Source organism: Mobula birostris, chromosome 2, assembly GCF_030028105.1.
Source record: "Mobula birostris isolate sMobBir1 chromosome 2, sMobBir1.hap1, whole genome shotgun sequence".
Taxonomy (NCBI): domain Eukaryota; kingdom Metazoa; phylum Chordata; class Chondrichthyes; order Myliobatiformes; family Myliobatidae; genus Mobula; species Mobula birostris.
Genome location: NC_092371.1, coordinates 173,379,927 through 173,399,384, shown reverse-complemented (window position 1 = coordinate 173,399,384; position 19,458 = coordinate 173,379,927). Strand labels below are relative to the sequence as shown.

Below are 19,458 nucleotides of genomic sequence, written 5' to 3'. Positions count from 1 at the left end.
AAGGAAACTGGTGAGTGACTATAGGAGAAGGAAAAGGAGGGGGGGGATCCAGGGGTAAGTGATAGGCAGGTGAGAAAAAGTAAAAGCTCAGAGTGGGGAATAGAGGAAGGCAGGTGGGGAAGGTTTCTTTTTACCAGAAGGAGAAATCGATATTTATGCCATCAGGTTGGAGGCTATCCAGATGAAGTATAAGGTGGTCTCACCTTGGCACAAGAGGAGGTCATGGACCGACATGTCAGAACAGGAATGGGAATCAGAATTAAAATGATTGGACACTGTGAAGTTCCGCTGGTGGTGGATAGAGCAGAGGTGCTTGACAAGGTGGTCCCCCAATTTGAGACAGTTCTCAACAATGCAGAAAAGGCCACATTCAAACACAATAGATGACCGGAGCGATTCTCGGGTGAAGTGTTGCCTCCCGTAGAAGGACCGTTAGGGACCCTGAATAGAGGTGAGAGAGGTGTATGGACATATGTAACACTTGGGCCACTTGCAGGGATAAATGCTGGGAAGGAGATTAGAGGGGAGGGTTGAATAGGCAAGGGAATTGTGGAGGGAGCAGAGTGGAGTGGAGGAGATAAATATATGCTTAGTTGTAGGATCCCTTTGGAGATGGCAGAAGTTGCGGAGGATGAAGTGATGGATGTGGATGCTGATCTGATGGGATGGTAGGTAAGGACAAAAGGAACCCTCCTACTGTTAAGACAGCAGGAAGATGGGGTGAGTGCGGATGTTCAGGAAATGGAGGAGATATGGGTGAGGAACAGCATCACTAGTGGAGGCAGGAGGAGAAGATTTCTGATGTCTTGGAATAGAAAGCTGTGTCCTGGGAACAGATGCGGCGGAGGCAGAGAAATACTGAGAACATCAGTTAAAGAGTTCTTCAAAGTGAGTCCGTAGGTTGTGGAAGCAGTTCAGTATTCAGGTGAGTGAAGTTAACGATGCTGGTTAACGATGCCTGATAGTTGAATGGTAATAACTGGTCCTACACCTGGTGATGTGGACCAAGAGGTGCAAACAGAGTTCATGGGGAAAGCTGGTTTTCAAGATGGATTGATCTGGGTCCACAACTCTCAGCTCTTTGAAATCTTGGGCAGAGTAGTTGTCATACTGAGGAAGTAATGCTGCTGTGTTTTTAAATATCATGTTCTAAATGGAGTAAACTCATTAATGATGTTGCTTTCCTTTGTGTAAGACTTGACCCCGTTCCCTGCATTTACTGAAAATACTGGGAATTTGGAATATTCCACTTTTAACTTAACACACTTGGCTGTGTTTCAACACAGAAATCATAAAATCAGAGTAGTGAGGGATGCAGACAGGGTGGAAGCACAATTTTTTTTCCCCAAGAAAGGGCTACTAAAAACAAGAAGGCATACATTTAAGATAAGAAGTGGGAGGTTAAAAAGGAACATTAAGGGCTTCTATAAGTAGTCAAGGTGGGCACACTAGCCACATTTAAAAGCCATCTAGATGCGTTCATGGATAGAGATTTAGAGGGCAATGGGCCAAATGCAAGCACGTGGGACTAGCTCCTTGGGCAGCATAACGTGGATGAATTGAATTGACTTTATTTCTTACATCCTTCACATACATGATGAGTAAAAATCTTTACGTTACTTCTCTGTCTAAATGCAATCTGCAATTTATAGTAATTTATAACAAATAGTACGTACAACAGGACAGTCAATATAGCATGGAAGTACAATTGTATCAGCGTGAATTAATCAGTCTGATGGCCTGGTGGAAGAAGCTGTCCCTGGAGCCTGTTGTCCTGGCTTTAGTGCTGTGGTGCTGTTTCCCGGATGGTAGCAGCTGGATCAGTTTGTGGTTGGGGTGACTGGGGTCCCCAGTGATCCTTCAGGCCCTTGTTATGCATCTGTCTCTGTAAATGTCCTGAATAGTGGGAAGTTTACGTTTGCAGATGCGCTGGGTTATCTGCACCACTCTCTGCAGAGTCCTGTGATTGAGCGAAGTACAGTTCCCATACCAGAAAGTGATGCAGCCAAGGATGAGTTGGGCCAAAGGACCTGTTTCCACGCTGGATGAACCTAACTTTGAGAAACAGTCCATTGAGCACTTGGAGCTTCCTTGATCATTCAATATGAATGCAACCTATTCTCTATCTCGATCACTCTCTTCCTATTCCAGCTCTCTTCCCATTTCTCTTCATGCTTATTGTGTCAAGAAATCTATCTCTTTACACATGTTCAGTGACTTGGCTTCCATATTCTTCTGAGGTGGAAAATTCCACAGGCTCACCACCCTCTAAGTGAAGGCACTTCTGAACATGCAGCTCCATATCCTGAGAGTTCGACCCCATGAGTCAGGGGTTCCTTGAGTCCTATTCTCATCCATCTAGCTTGAGTAATTTCCAAGAATTTAAAGCAGCCTTTTAGTAATTTATTGCCCTTCTGCATGGTTCTATCTGAAATTTATCACTTTTGCTTTGAACTTCTAAACCTAGATGTTAGAAGTCTGCTTCAGAATCTATTTCAAAATTCACAGCAGCACCATGCTGCAGATGATCCCTGAGATCAACAACACTTCTCTTTGCCCCGAATGCCTTCCTCCACCACCAAACTTTCCACCCTCTACAACCCACAAAACTCACTCTCTATCCCAACTTCTGTAACTCTGTTGTTAATTTCTTAGCCTGGAGTTAATCAAATGCTTCTAACACATTGAATGCACTATTTGCACAGAATTCTTGTCACATTCACACAAATATACAACAAGCAAAGGACCTGGTGTCACCTACCTCTTTGTACAGTAGGATTTTCTCTTCTGCTTAATATTAATGTGCAAGCCTTTGCAGCAAGCAGCATTGACTTAGCCAATGCTTTTGAAGAACGTACTCTTGAGAGTTAGAAGTTATTCATTTTTTTTGCTATTCCAGTAGTTTTTGTCATGAAAAATACACGTTGGAGAGAATGGAACCTTGAAGCAGTGGAAGTTCCTTCGTGTCTGTTGCTGTTCAGGATTATGCTTTCTACAAGTAATACAATTGCCACGTCAATTATATAAAGTCACTAGACAATGGGGTGACCCGTTGGGGCACCCTTTGAGAGAAAGGTAGTGCAGTCTGATGTGGCCAGAATGAACATTAAATTTTCCTGAATGCTACTGCTATCGCTTTGCTTTGGAAACTGAAGTAGAAAACCTCAGTTTATTAAAGAAGAACGATGCGTAGCAAAGCAAATATAACTGCTCTTCATTTAACAAAGGACACTTTTGATGGCATCATTTCTGGTTTATCTGCCACCCTTGTGCCTCTTGTCATTCTGGAGACATGCAGCCCTTTCATCTCCCGTCTCTTCATCTCTTCTGCTGTTTGGTATTTGTCTCTGATCCTGGAGACGTACATGCCTCTCCTTCACTCATCTTTTTTTGTCCTGACTTTTTGATCCTGGGGTCGTGTGGCCCTGGCCTCATCCGATTCTTGTTCTCTCCCTCTCCTTGCCGCTTCCCGACGACATTTGGCGTCATCCCTTGACCATAATGTCCCCCTTCCCTTTCCACGTGGTGTAATTAGGCTGACTTTTTTTTTACCCTAATGCTGGATAGAAGATACGAAGCAGTAACATCAAAGGATGCTGATTATTCTTGATGATGTGGTTGGCACTCTCCTAAATGGATGTGATATAGTCACCGCTGTCCTTTGACTGCACCAAAGGGTTTTATGAGTGTCTCGAAGTACGTCATTACAATAAGATTTAATTATCTCTTATTGATGGGTGGCAGTTAGATCTGTCCCAATCCTGCACATGCGGATGGTGATTAGCAGGATGTGACCCCTCGAAATAGAGCTGCCCTGCCCTTTTGCTTCGGTAGGGGTCGCTGCTGAGGCTGGCTGTGCGCATGCGTCGGGCTGATTCGTCCCGATTTCCATGATGGCGGATGGGCTCTCAGGTTATACGGGAGCCTGTTGATTTTTGCAAATGAGCAATTTTATACGAATATTTAACCCTGAATTTTGCCTGCATTCTGTAAGCGCATTTTAATTCAATTGAGCCAAAAAAAGTGTCGCTGTAATGCACCATTTGCGCTAATTGGCGGTCACAGACAGAGCATAAGAGTTTTAGTAGTATATAGATTTCAATTTTTGTTAGGTTATGTTTCAAGCAAGGTAGTTTTTCTCATCCTTAATGAACATTGTGCACAAATACTGATTATATTTATACATGCATATATTTTAGGTTATGTGTCACATTGCTTTACTACTTCCTGTAAAATCACTTAATAATTAGTAGAATCAAGGATTGTCTCTTTTCACCATATATTTACATGTGTTAGGAATTCACTACAACATGCAGCAAAAAACAATGTTCAACAATTACACACAATAAAGAATTGTACTAAAAATAAAGTGGAATTTAAAGTATGGATATGGAATAAAATGTGCTTAAATATGTAAATATCAGCATGCATTTACAATGTGAACAGCATTATAAAAAGTTTTAGTGTGTACAGTGCAGTGTTGTAGAGAATTTTAAAAAATGATCACAAAGTAACTAATTTTATGAGACACTAAGTTGATAGAGAGGTATATTGCATAATGTGAGCAGAAGTATAGTACAATATTTTAAAAGTCTGGCAAAACTATTTAAATGGGGCAGGTACCATCTTCAGTTTACGTTGTACATGAGCATAATTTTTAGCTGCTCAAACATCCTCCTCATTTTGGTGCTTTGTAATCGTATACACAACATTGATATTTTTCAACACTGGGAAGGAGGAGATTTTGCTATTCAGTAATAAGATCTGTCACTTGTGAAGTCTAATGCAAAGAAGAAATTCTAACTACAATTTACACTGTCAATTTAGTAATGGGATTCTCCACTTGTGATCCAGACACTGATTATGTCCATTTTGATTTCAGCTATCAAATACTATCGGAGGGCCATGCAGCTTGTACCTGACATTGAATTCAAAATCAACTATGCCCATTCTCCAGAAAGTGATGGAAGCAGCAAAGCTTAGTACGTGTATAATCACTGATCAGTCTCTATTCTTGTACTTAAGGGTGAACAACATACTGATGCTTTTCTTTTGAAATATTGTTTAATTCATTTTTGGTAAGAATATGGTTGAAGAAAACAGATTTAAAATTTTCTAAATGCAGCTAAATTTGCATTGCATTCATTCACAAATGAACAATAACCAGGTATTCAAGCTACTATTCCATTTTAATAAGTTAATAACCAGTGTATCATTGGCCTCAAGTCTACTTTTCCACTGTTAACACACAGAAGGCGATGTTAATAGCTTGTTGCATTTTCTGATTTCATGCCATTTTCTGACGTTTTCCAGTAAATTGCATTTGTTAGTTGATGGCATGGTATTGAAATTAAGTTGAAAGAACATATTTTTAAAAAACTCAGCGATTTCAGTCTTAAACATTGGCACCAGCAGGTGGGGCTGCTGGCCATAACACAATGTACCACACAAACAGTGCTGGAGGAACTCAGCAGGTCAGGATGCATCTATGGAGAGGAATAAAGAGTTGCCATTTCAGTCCAAGACCATTCATCAGCATGAAAAGGAAGAGCAAAGAAGCCAAAATAGGAAGGGGGAGGGAAAAGGAAGGAGTACAATTTGGAAGGTGATAGGTGAAACCAGGTGATGCAGGGTGGTGGAATGAATTGGGAAGCTGAGAGGTAGTAGGTGGAAAAGAATCCAGTAGAAGAGAACAGTGGGCCATGGAAGAAAGGAAAGGAGGAGGACCACCAGAGGGAGGTGATGGGCAGGTGAGGAGAAGAGAAGAGGTGACAGGGTAACCGATTGGAGAATGGAAAAATCTCCATAAATGCTAGCTGACTTGCCGAGTTCCTCCAACACTTTATGTTGCTCTATATTTCCAGCATCTGCAGAATCTTGTGTGTTTTGGACTTGGTTATCCATGCAGATATATTTAAGGTGGTAGAGCAAGTTGATAAGGAATTGAAAATAAATAAAGGACTGAAAAAGAAGGAATCTGTTAGAGGACAGTGTCTACTTTTCGACTGATAACACAGAAGCTTGCAGCATTTTCTGATCTAATGCAATTTTTTGATGTTTTCCAGTAAAATCTGTTTGTTAAGATGACATGTGTTCCAGGCACTCACTGAAATAAGATGAAGTAGCATATAAAATAAAACTGTTCAGTGTTTTAATCGTTTAAAACAATCACGCCAGCAGGAGGAGCTACAGCCCGTAACATAATGCAACACATACGCACAGTGATGGAGGAATTCAGGAAGTTAGGCAGCATCAAAGGAGGGAAATAAACAGCATGGATTTAGGGCTAAGAACCCTGATCAGGACTGGAAAGGAAGGAGAAGATGGAGGAGTACAAGTTGGCTAGTGATAGGTGAGGTGGGAGGTGGGGTGGTCACTGCTTCTCTCTTTTTCCATTCCCCATTCTGATTACCTTCTCACCTGTTCCCCTCACCTGCCTGTCATTTCCCTTTGGCTCCTCTCCTCCTTCCCTTTCTTCCATTGTCCAATGTCCCCTCTTATTATATTCCTTTTTCTTCAGACCTTCACATTTTGCATCTATCCCCTCCCAGCATTTTCCCCCTCACCTGGTCTCACCTGTTGCCTGCCACCTTGTATTTCTTCCCTTTCCCGACCCTCCACCTTATTCTGTCTCCTTCCCCTTTCTCGTCCTGATGAATGGTCTCGATCCAAAAAGAGACTTTATGCCTTTTCTTTCCCCTCCTCCCTCATGACCTTCCCATCATCCAGACCTGTCTCCCTTTGTTTCTCCTCCTCCCTTATTCTGTGGTCAACTTTCCTCTCCTGTGAGACTCCTTCTTCTGTAGCGCTTTGCCTCCCAGCTTCTCCCACCATCCCCTTTTTTCCAGAGTTCGGCACAACTTTGTGGGCCGAAAAGCCTGAATTGTGCTGTAGGTTTTCTATGTTTATTCCCCCATCCTCACTTCCTACCTTCCCCAACCCCCTCACCTGGTTTCACCTATCACCTGCCAATTTGTGCTTCTCCCCTTGCTCCACCATTTTATTTTGGCCTGTGCCCTTGTTTCATTCCAGTCCTGATGACGTATCTCAGTCTGAAACGCCTGTCCATGTCCCTCCATAGATACTGCCTGACCTGTTGAATTCCTGCAGCACTTTTTGTGTGTATAGAACACTACAGCACAGTATAGGCCCTTCGGCCCACAATATTGTGCTGACCTTTTAAGGGAGATTTTAGGGAACTAGCTAGAAAGCAGAAAAGCAGGACCCCCACCCCCAGGGTGGAAATCGCTAGATTGCAGCTGTGCCAAGCCCAGTGAGGATAAAGATAGGAGCATGTGTCAGATAGGTGGTGAAATGGGGCAGGGGTTCAGACTTCTGGATCACTGGGATCTCTTCTGGGGAAGGTACAACCTGCAGTTTCCCGGAGCTGTTCTGGAGTGTTTAAACAAATTTGACAGTGGGATGGGAACTGGAGTGATGGTGCTGAGGATGGGGCAGTTGGTTTACATGCAGAAGCAGCGTGTAGTGAGAATGCTAGTAAAGAGAGGCAGATGATAGGGCAAAACTGCAGTCAGCAGGGGTGAGTTGCAATGTAAAAGGGGGGCAAAATTGAAAAGGGTGATGAATACAGGATCCTTTATTGTTTGCCGTCTGTATCAAAGATCTGAATGATAGTGTAGTTAACTGGATCATCAAATTTAAGGATTACACCAAAATTGGGGGTATAGTGGACAGCAAGGAAGACAATCAGAGCTTGTAGCAGGATCTGGACCAACTAGAAAAATGGCAGATGGAATTTAATGCAGACAAATGTAAGGTTTTGCACTTTGGTAGAACTACCCAAAGTACATCTTACACAGTGAATGGTAGGGCACTGAGGTGTGTGGTAGAGCAAAGAGATCGGGGAATACAGGTCCATAATTCATTGAAAGTGATGTCAGAGGTAGATAGGGTAGTAAAGAAATCTTTTGGCCCATTGACCTTCATAAATTAAAGTATTGAGTACAGGATATTGGATGTTAAAGTTGTATAAGATGTTGGTGAGGCCTAATTTGGAGTACTGTGTGCAGTTTTGGTCAATTACCTACAGGAAAAATGTAAATGACATTGAAAGAATACAGAGAAAATTTACAAGGATGTTGCCAGGACTGGAGGAAAGATTAAATAGATTAGGATTTGATTCCTTTCAACATTTAAAATTGAGAGAAGATTTGATTGAGGTATACAAAATTATGAAGGGTATAGAGAGGGTAAATGTAAGCAGGCTTTTTCCACTGAGTTGGGTGGGACTACAATTAGAGGTCATGGGTTAAGGGTAAAAAACATAAGGGGAACATGAGGGGGAGCTTTGTCATTCAGTAGGTCGTGAGACTGTGGAACAAGCTGCCAGCGCAAGTGATGCCTGCAAGCTCAATTTCAAAGTTTAAGAGACGTTTGGATAGGTACATGGATGGCAGGCATATCTAGTGCTATGGTCCAGGTACACGTCAATTGGACTAGGTTGTTTAAATGCTTTTGCACAGACGAGATGGGCCAAAGGGCCTGCTTCTCTGCTGTACTGTCCTGTGATTGTATGACTACAGGTCTGAAGGTGGTACACTTGAATGCACGTAGTATATGGAATAAGTTGGATGAATTTATAGCATAGCTACAGATAGGCAGACTGACGTTGTAGGCATCACTGACTCATGGCTAAGGGAAGATTATACCTGGGAGCTTAACATAGAAGGATGCACATTGTTTTGAAAGGATAGCTAGGTAGGCAGAGGAGGTGGGGTGGCTCCATTGGTAAGAAAAATGAAATCAAATCCTTAGGAAAAGGTGACAAATGATCAGAAGCTGCAGAATCCTTATGGGTCGAGCTAAGAAACGGCAAGGGTAAAAACTCCTGGATGAAGGCTACAAATTAGAACAGAAGATAGGAAAGGCATGTGAAAAGGGCAATGTTATGTTAGTCATGGAGGTTCCATATGCAGGTAGATTAGGAAAATCAGGTTGGTGTTGGATCCCAAGAGGGGATATTTCTAGAGTGGTTACAAGATGGCTTTTTAGAGCAGCTAGTGGTTGAGCCCACTAGGGGATCGGCTATTCTGGATTGGGAATTATGCAATGAACCGGAATTGGTTAGAGAGCTTAAGGTAAAGGAACCCTTAGGGGCTGGTGATCATAATATGGTAGAATTCACAGGGAGGCTGCAGAAAGACATAGATTAGGAGAACGGGGAAAGAGGTGGCAAATTGAATATAGCGTTGGAAAGTGTGTGGTCATGCACTTCGGTAGAAGAAATAAAAGCGCAGACTATATTCGAAATGGAGAGAAAATTTAAAAATCCGAGGTGCAGAAGGCCTTGAGTGTCCTCAGGCAGGATTCCCTAAAGGTTAATTTGCATATTGAGTTGGTGGTGAGGAAGGCAAATGCAGTGTTGGCATTAATTTCGAGAGGACTAGAATATAAAAGCAAGCCTGTAATGTTGAGGCTTTATAAAGCACTGCCAAGACCTCACCTGAAGTAATGTGAGCAGTTTTGGGCCCCTTATGTAAGAAAGGATGTGCTGACATTGGAGAGGGTTCATACAAGATTCAGGAGAATGATTCTGGGAATGAATGGATAACCATATGAGGACTGATTGATGGCTCTAGGCCTGTACTCAGTAGAGATAAGAATGAGGGGTGGTCTTAGTGAAACCTATAGAATGTTGAAAGGTCTTGATAAAGTTGATGTGGAGAGGATGTTTCCTATAGTGGAGAGTCCAGGACCATAGGGCAGAGCCTCGGAATAAAGGGATGTCCAGAGATGAGAAATTTCTTTTGCCAGTGAGTGGAGAATGTGTGGAATTTGTTGCCACAGGTGGCTGTGGAGGCCAAGTCATTGAGTATATTTAAGGCTGAAGTTGATAGGTTATTGATTAGTCAGGGCATGAAGGGTTATGGGGAGAAGGCAGGAGATTGCGGCTGGGAGGGAAATGGATCTGCCATGTTGAAATGGAACAGATTCGATGGGCCAAATGGCCTAATTCTGCTCCTATATCTTCTGGTTTATCTTAGAGTTCCTCATATGTCCCTATTGTATCTGCATCTACCGCCACCTCTAGCAGCACCTGCCATACATCCATCATTTGCTATTGTTTTAAAACAATACTCAATACTTGGGGGGGCGGGGCGGGGGGAGTTGGTACCAATATCCTTGTGAGCAGGTTTGCTAGACCTGTTCTGAAGGGTTTAAACTACATTGGCAGGGGGACAGAAGGAAGAGTGATAGAGCTGAGGATGGGGTTGTTGTTATACAAGTTGATGAAGTATGCAGTGAGACTGTGAGAAAGGTATGACAGATAATAGGGCAAAATTGCAGTCAGTGGGGTAAGTTCAAATGTAACATGGGGCAAAATCGAAAAGGGTGATGAATATAGAACTGAAGGTGTTATATTTGAGTGCACAATATACAGAATAAGGTAAATTATCTTGCAGTACTTTTAGTGACTGGCAGGTATGACGTTGGTGGCATCACCGAGTCATGGCTGAAAGAAGATCCAAAGATACACATTGTATCAAAAGGACAGGCAGGTAGGCAGAAGAGGGTGGGGTGGCTCTGTTAGTGAAAAAAAATAGTCATCTTAGGAAAAGGTGATTGGAAAATGTATAGTTTCTGTGGGTAGAGTTAAGAAACAGCAAGGGTAAAAAGACGCAAACATGAGGAAATCTGCAGATGCTGGAATTTCAAGCAACACACACAAAAGTTGCTGGTGAACGCAGCAGGCCAGGCAGCATCTCTAGGAAGAGGTATAGTCGACATTTTGGGCCGAGACTCTTCATCAGGACTAAATGAAAGAAGAGCTAGTAAGAGATTTGAGAGGGGGAGGGGGAGATCCGATATGATAGGAGAAGACAGGAGGGGGAGGGATAGAGCCAAGAGCTGGACAGTTGATTGGCAAAAGGGATATGAGAGGATCATGGGACAGGAGGCCCAAGGAGAAGGAAAAGGGGGAGGGGGGAAAACCCCAGAGGATGGGCAAGGGGTATAGTCAGAGGGACAGAGGGAGAAAAAGGAGATGGGGTGGGGTACGAGGCACGCACATCTGCTCTCACTCCATCCTCCCACCACCCAACGGGATCCCACCACTAAGCACATCTCCACCCCCCCCCCCCCCGCGTTCCGCAGGGATCGCTCCCTACGCGACTGACTTGTCTATTCATCCCCTGCATCCCTCCCCACTGATCTCCCTCCTGGCACTTATCCTTGTAAGCGGAACAAGTGCTATACATGCCCTTACACTTCCTCCCTTACCACCATTCAGGGCCCCAAACAGTCCTTCCAGGTGAGGCAACACTTCACCTGTGAGTTGTCTGGGGTGATATACTGCGTCCGGTGTTCCCGATGTGGCCTTCTATATATTGGCGAGACCCGACGCAGACTGGGAGATCGTTTTGCTGAACACCTACGCTCTGCCCGCCAGAGGAAGCAGGATCTCCCAGTGGCCACACATTTTAATTCCACATCCCACTCCCATTCTGATATGTCTATCTACGGCCTCCTCTACTGTAAAGATGAAGCCACACTCAGGTTGGAGGAACGACACCTTATATTCTGCCTGGGTAGCCTCCAACCTGATGGCATGAACATTGACTTCTCTAACTTCTGCTAATGCCCCACCTCCCCCTCGTACCCCATCTGTTATTTATTTATATCAGCAGTCCCCAACCACCAGGCCGCGGATCGGTACCAGGCCGCAAAGCATGCGCTACCGGGCCGCGAGGAAACGATATGATTTGGCGATATGAGTAAGCTACACTTTTCCTCGTTCCCTGTCACGCCCACTGTTGAGCTTGAATGCACGCGAGGTCATGACCGGCGCGTCATCTATGTCAGCGCGGGAAGGAGATCAACTCCTTAAGCTTGCAAATGACAGTGGGCTGAAAAGCATGTTTGACATAACATCTCTGCCGGCATTCTGGATCAAAGTCATGGCTAAATATCCTGAGATAGCCACGAAAGCACTGAAAACGTTGCTTCCATTTGCAACATATCTCTGCAATGAATGCAACGAAAACTAAATTGCGGAATAGACTGGAGATAAGGAACCCCCTTCGAGTATTGCTGTCTCCCATCACCCCTCGATAGGACCATGTTGTTGCAGGGAAACAAGCCCAGGGCTCCCACTCATTCAGCGATATCGGTGTGTTGCAGTGATTTTATATGTTCATACGGGGAAAATATGTGCTGTGTGTTTAATATCCAAATGTTACTTAAAATGTTATGATGCTATTGACTTATATAACCATATAACAATTACAGCAGGGAAATAGGCGATCTCTGCCCTTCTAGTCCGTGCCGAACGCTACTCTCACCTAGTCCCACCGACCTGCACTCAGCCGATAACCCTCCATTCCTTTCCTATCCATATACCAATCCAATTTTTCTTTAAATGACAATACCGAACCTGCCTCTACCACTTCTACTGGAAGTTCGTTCAACACTTACTTCAAGCTCCCCTGATAATTGACTTATCGCTATTTCATGCGAGGAAAATATGCGCTGTGTGTTTAATATTAAATACGTTGGATAAACCCTTTTAGAAATGAAATTGAGTGTATTAGCCACTTATCACCTATATTGCGTTCGTGATTTACACCCCCCCCGACAGAATCGCCAAAACTGATTTGTAGAAAAAAATTGGCACTTTTACGCATGCGCACTGGTGCCCACACAAGGCTTCATGGTCATTGTAGTCTTTCTCGGGGTAAACTCAGCGTATTTGATGGCAACCCCCCCCCCCCCCCCCATCAGCCAGTCCGCAAGAATATTGTTAATATGAAACCAGTCCGCAGTGCGAAAAAGGTTGGGGACCCCTGACTTATATACACACATTCTTTCTCTCTCTCTCCTTTTTCTCCCTTTGTCCCTCTGACTATACCCCTTGCCCATCCTCTGGGGTTTTTTCCCCCTCCCCCTTTTCCTTCTCCCTGGGCCTCCTGTCCCATGATCCTCTCATATTCCTTTTGCCTATCACCTGTCCAGCTCTTGGCTCCATCCCTCCCCCTCCTGTCTTCTCCTATCATTTTGGATCTCCCCCTCCCACTTTCAAATCTCTTACTAGCTCTTCCTTCAGTTAGTCCTGACGAAAGGTCTCGGCCCAAAAAGTCGACTGTACCTCTTCCTAGAGATGCTGCCTGGCCCGCTGCATTCACCAGCAACTTTGATGGCCATTGGGAGATCCTGCTTTCTCTGGCAGACAGAGCGTAGGTGTTCAGCGAAACGATCTCCCAGTCTGTGTCAGGTCTCGCCAATATATAGAAGGCCGCATCAGGAGCACCAGACGCAGTATATCACCCCAGCTGACTCACTGGTGAAGTGTCGCCTCACCTGGAAGGACTGTCTGGGGCCCTGAATGGTAGTGAGGGAGGAAGGGTAAAAAGACCTTGATGGGAGTTATATACTGGTGTCTGAACAGTAGCCAGGATGTGAACTACAAATTACAACAGGAGATAGAAAACACATGTCAAAAGAGCAATGTTACGAAAGTCATGGAGGATTTCAATATGCAGATAAATTGGGAAAATCACATTGGTGCTGGATCCTCGGAGAGAATTTACCAAATGCCTGGGAGATTACTTTTTAGAGCAGCTACTGGTTGAACCCACTGAGGGAAAACTATTCTGACTGGGTATTGTATAATGACCAGATTTGATTAGGGAGCTTAAGGTAAAGGAACCTTTAGGAGACAGTGATCGTAATATGATAACCGTAGCCCTATAATTTGAGATGGTGAAGCTAAAGTTAGATGTATCAGCATTTGAGTGCAGAGAAAGGAATTATAGCAATATAAAAGAGGAGCTGGCCAAAGTTGATTGGAAGAGCACACTAGCAGGAATGACAGCAGAACAGCAATGGCTGGACTTTCTGAGAGAAATTCAGAAAGCAGAGAATAGATAGATCCCAGAGAAGTAGTATTCTGAAGGGAGGAGGACGCAACCGTGGCTGACAAGGGAAGTTAAAGCCAGCATAAAAGCAAAAGAGGGCACATAGAGCAATGTTTAATGGAAGGATAGAGGATTGGGAAGCTTTTAAAAAAAACAAAAAAGGCAAGTTTAAAAAGCTATGAGGAGGGAAAAGCTGAACTGTGAAGCTTGCCAATAATATCACAGAGGATAACAAAATGTTTTTTCAGGTGTATAAAGGTTTTTAAAAAAGGTGGGAATAGATATCAGATCACTGGAAAATGACACTGGAGAGGTAGTAATGGGGAACAAGGAAATAGCAGACAAACTGAATAAATATTTTGCATCAGCCTTTACTGTGGAAGACACTATCAGTATGCCAGAAGTTTGAGAGTGTTAGGGGCAGAGGTGAGTGCAATTGCTATTGCTAGGGAGAAGGTGCTTGGGAAGCTGTAAGGTCTGAAGGTAGATTTGTCATCTGGACCAAATGGATGACATCACAGGATTCTGAAAGAGGTAGCTGAAGAGATTGTGGAGGCATAATAGTGAGCTTACAAGAATCAATAGATTCTGGCATGGTTCCAGAGGACTGGAAAATTGCAAATGGCACTCCACTCTTCATGAAGAGAGGGAGGCAAAAGAAAGTATAGGCCAATTAGCCTGACCTCAGTGATTGGGAAGATGTTGTAGTCAATTGTTAAGGATGAGGTCTCAGGTTCCATGGAGCATAATAAAATAGGCCATAGTCAGCAGGGTTTCCTCAGGGGAAAACCTTGCCTGACAAATCTGATGGAATTCTTTGAAGAGTAACAAGCAGCATAGACAAAGGAGAATCGGTAGATGTTGTATTCTTGGATATTCAGAAGGCCTGTGACAAGGTGTCACACACAAGACTGCTTAACAAGATAAGAGTTAATGGTATTACAGGAAAGATACTAGCATATATAGAGGATTGGCTGACTGGCAAGAGGTAAAGAGTAGGGATAAAGGGATCTTTTCTGGTTAATTGCCAGTGACTTGTGGTCTTCCGCATGGATCAGTGTTGGGACTGCTTTTTACGTTATAAGTCAATGATTTGCATGACGGAATTGATGGCTTTGTGCCCAGGTTTGCAGATGATACAAAGGTGGAAGGACTTTGTGTTGAGGAAGCAGGGAGGCTACAAAAGGACTGAGACAGATTAGGAGAATGAACAAAAAGTGGCATGGAATACAGCGTTACGTGAAAATGGAATACAGTGTCAGGAAGTGTATGGTCATGTACTTTGGTAGGAGGAACATAAGCATAGATTAAATAAGCCAGAAGTTCAAAAATTCGAGCATTTCCTAATGGTTTACTTGCAAGTTGAGTTGGTGGTGAGGAGGACAAATGCAATGTTAGCATTAATTTCAAGAGGACTGGAATATAAGAGCCAGGATGTAACGTTGAGGCTTTGAAAGATGTGCTAACACTGGAGAATGTTCAGAGGAGATTCACGAGAATGATTCTGGGAATGAAAGTGCTATCATCTGAGTGTTCGGTGGCTCTTGACCTGTACTCGTTGGGATTTAGAAGAATGATGGGGACCTTAATGAAACCTATCAAATGGTGAAAGGCCTTGATAGAGTGGATTTGGAAAGGATGTTTTTTGTGGTGGGAGTGCCTACGACCAGAGGACACAGCCTCAAAATGGAGGGGCATCCATTTAGAGCAGAGATGGTAGCCAGAGGGTAGTAAACCTGTGTAATTCATTGCTACATACAGCTGTGGATGCCAGGTCATTGGGTGTATTTAAGGCACAGGTTGATGGCTTCTTGATTAGTCAGGGTGTGAAAGGTTACAGGATGAATGCAGGAAAATGAGGTTGAGAGGAAAAATGGATCAGCCATGAAGAAATGGTACAGCAGGCTCAATGGATCAAATGGTCTAATTTTCCTATCTCTGTGGTCTTACGATTTTTGAAATTCCCCTTTTCATCTGATCATAGCTTCTGTGGTTCTTTTCAGAAATGTCAATTAAGAAAGTATTCATCCTTACCATAGATGAATTTTAAAAGCAGTTACCTTATTTAGCCACAGGTCTTTGTAATTGCCTCTGATCTTTTATTAATCTTCAGAAACACATAATAGCATCGGCACAGAGCTTAAACAGCATCTTGTGTCCTGCAGAAAATGGTTATCGAAAATAGAAATGAGGTAGTACATCAATTTTCCCCTTCATTCATGAGGCAAGTTGCATCACTTAGTGGTAGTGTAGCCGTTAGCCTAATGCTTTCGTACCACCAGTGACACAGGTTCAATTCTGCTTTTTTTTTAAAAGAGTTTGTACCTTTTCCACTTGACCACCTTGGTTTCCTTCAGGTCCTTTGGTTTCCTCCCACATTCCAAAGATGCTGGGAGGTTGCTTGGCCACATGGGTGTAATTGGGTGGCACAAGTTTGCTAGCCAGAAGGGTCTGTTACCATGCTGTGTTTCTAAATAAATAAATCTTGTTCAAGTGTACTTTTTAATTTTAATTGTAGTAAATGAATGGGCTATTTTCTCCTGATGGCTGATTGTGTTTTTACATTATTTAGCATTAACTTAGAGACCTATATATGCGTTACATAAGTTATTTCAAGATTGCTTCACGTAATTTGCTGTACACAAATGTATAGGAGAATGAAGTAGTTACTCTGGATATATGCAGCACACAAAAAAACATACTAAGCTAAAGAATACAATAATATAAATATAAACATAATATATGATAAATATCAACGCATAAGATAGCTTATATTCATTGATTGTGTGTCCATAAAGTGACACTAGGCACTGGAGTGTCTGTACATAAGGTGACTGACAGGAAATGATGAAATAGTGATGGTGGGGGGTGTGGAGGGGTGGGTTAGTGGTTTGAGGTATTGATCAGCCTTTCTGCTTGGGAAACTAATTTTGATTCTGGTGGTCCTGGTGTGAATGTTATGTAGCCTTCTCCCTGAGGAGAGTTGGACAATCAGGCCATAAGCAGGATGGATAGGATCCTTCATGATATTGCTAACCTTTTTCTGGCACCTTACTGTAAATATGTCCTTGATGGCAGGCAGGCTGGTGCCAGTGATGCATTGGGTAATTTTGACTACCTGTTTTGAAGCCTTTTTTTGCCACTGTGCAATTTCCATACCATGCAATGATGCACGCTCTCCATTGCATGTCTGCAGAGGTCATGAGTAATGATGTTATGCAGTCCAGCTCTCTTCAGAAAGTAGAGGCATTGGTGAGCTTTTTTGATTGCGTTAGGTATGTTCTGAGACTGAGAGGGTATGCAAGATGTGCACTCCCAGGAGTTTGAAAGTGCTTGCAGTTTCCACTGTTGTGCCGCCAATGTACAGAGGGTGTGAGTGGTGCAGATTCACCTGAATTTGACAACCATCTCCTTAATCTTGTTGGTTTTGAGGAAGAGATTATCTGTCTGGCATTAAGCCTTGAGCTCTTCCACCTCCTCTCTGTAGTCCGTCTCATCGTTGTTGGTGATGAGCTCCACCACTGTCATGTCATCGGCGAACTTGACAATGTGATTATTCAGGTGTTAGACCGTGCAGTGAAGTGGAAGCAGTGCGTCAGCAGTGGGCTCAGCACCCAGCCCTGGGGGAGGTGGGAGGGACACGTTATGGACAATGGGGAGGAAGGAGTGGTTATGCATCTTAATGCAGATCTGTGGAGTTTTTTGAAACCAGTGTTCCCAAGCTTTGAAAAGTGTTTTGGAAAATATTGTTTAATGTACCTCTAACTGGCCCTTCTTTTTCCATTACACATTTATCCATTAAATTTGTTAGTTATGAGAAATTGACCAAAAATATCAATAATAAAGGATTCTATCAGTACATAGGAATTTAGTTATCAGAATCAGGTTTATTATCACTGACACATTATGAAATTTGCTATTTTGCAGTAGCATTACAGTGCTATATATATAAAGCATCTCTAAATTACAATAAGAATACATTTTTGAAAGTACAAAGGAGAGCGAAATAGTGAGATAGTGTCAATAGACTATTCAGATGGCAGAAGGGAAAAAGCTGTTCCTAAAAAGTTTAAAGTGTGTCGTTAGGCTCCTCTATTTCTTCCCTGCTTGGTAGTAAGGAGAAGAGGGAATATTCTGTACTGAACTATATACTGAATTAGCATGTTGCATTAGATTCATTTATAGAAATGAGCTTTTCACTTAATTGCCGATTACAAGCACTGTCTTGCTAAAATGCTAACTGTAAACAAATTAACTTTTTCAGCAAGGAAGATAAGGGGAAGGCCAATGAAGTAACTGATCTATTGCCGTACTTTCAACAGCAACTGAGTCTACAGGACTCTCCCCACAAAATTTGTCAACCTGAGTTCGGAGTGAACCAGACACACATATCAGGTACAGGTGTCCCCTGCTTTTTGAACGTTCGCTTTACGAAACCTCACTGTTACGAAAGACCTACATTAGTTCCGTTTTCGCTAACAGAAGGTGTTTTCACTGTTACGAGAAAAGCAGCGCGCGATTTAAAAAAACAGCGTGCACTCCGAGCAGCAGCTGGCCCCGGGAACGGCATTCTCACCAGCATTGCTTAAACATGTGCCTGTGAGCAGCCGTTAGCAAGATGGTATCGGAAAAGCCTAAAAGAGCTCGTGAGGGTGTTACACTTAGCGTAAAACTAGACATAATTAAGCATTTTGATCATGGTGAATGAGGTAAGGACAAACTGATTTTGGCTTGTGGAAGTTGACGAAGATGATATTGAAGAGGTTTTGGCATCCCATGACCAAGAACTGATAAATGAAGAGCTGATGCAATTGGAAGAGGAAAGGATAACAATTGAAACCGAATGCAGTAGCGAATGGGCCGCGGACAGATACGGATTCGCAGAGAATGCAGCGGTAGCCGGGAGGCACACAGCACATCTTTAAGAAAAAAGCCGAAATAAACAAGCTAATTAATTAGGTGCCGCCTGGCACGTAATTGTTGGCCCAGATCAGAGGCGACACAATTGGCAATCGCCTCTGATCTGGGCCGACATTTACGTGCCAGGTGGCACCTAATTAATCAGCATGTTTATTTTGGCTTTTTTCTTAAAGATGTGCTGGGTGCACCCCGGCTACCGCTGTACCCCTACATGCTTCGCAGATCGGTATCAGTCGGCAGCCCAGAGGGTGGGGGCCACTGCACCACCCCAACCTCCGACTCAGCCTAACACACTGTCATCAGTGTGCTGGGCGCTGTCCCAATGCCAGTAAGTGAAACTACACTGTACATACATTATTTCTACTTTATATAGGCTGTATATTTTTGTGTTATTTGCTATCATTTGGCAGTTTCATAGCTTAAAGGTTACTAGAGAGTGTTTTTACCAACAGCGCATGCGTGAGATTTTCTGCCGACTGTTTTTGCCAACGGCGCTTGCTTGAGATTTTCACTACGGTGGACAGTGCAGCAATGATTGTAGAAAAGTATTTCCACTTTATATAGGCTGTGTATTTATCATATCATTCCTACTTTTACTATATGTTACTGTTATTTTAGGTTTTATGTGTTATTTGGCATGATTTGGTAGGTTATTTTTGGGTCT

General features: G+C 43.1%; 1 protein-coding gene across 4 annotated transcripts in view; it reads left to right on the top strand.

The window, feature by feature from the left end:
* The window catches only part of fbxo9 (F-box protein 9), a 121,610-nt gene that overhangs the window by 43,853 nt on the left and 58,299 nt on the right, over nucleotides 1–19,458 (top strand). For all 4 annotated transcript variants that reach the window (XM_072251117.1, XM_072251116.1, XM_072251115.1 and 1 more), the window contains exons 5-6: nucleotides 4,883–4,982; nucleotides 18,139–18,269. In XM_072251117.1, the coding sequence (XP_072107218.1) occupies nucleotides 4,883–4,982; nucleotides 18,139–18,269 (231 nt within the window). The remainder of the gene's footprint in view (nucleotides 1–4,882; nucleotides 4,983–18,138; nucleotides 18,270–19,458) is intronic.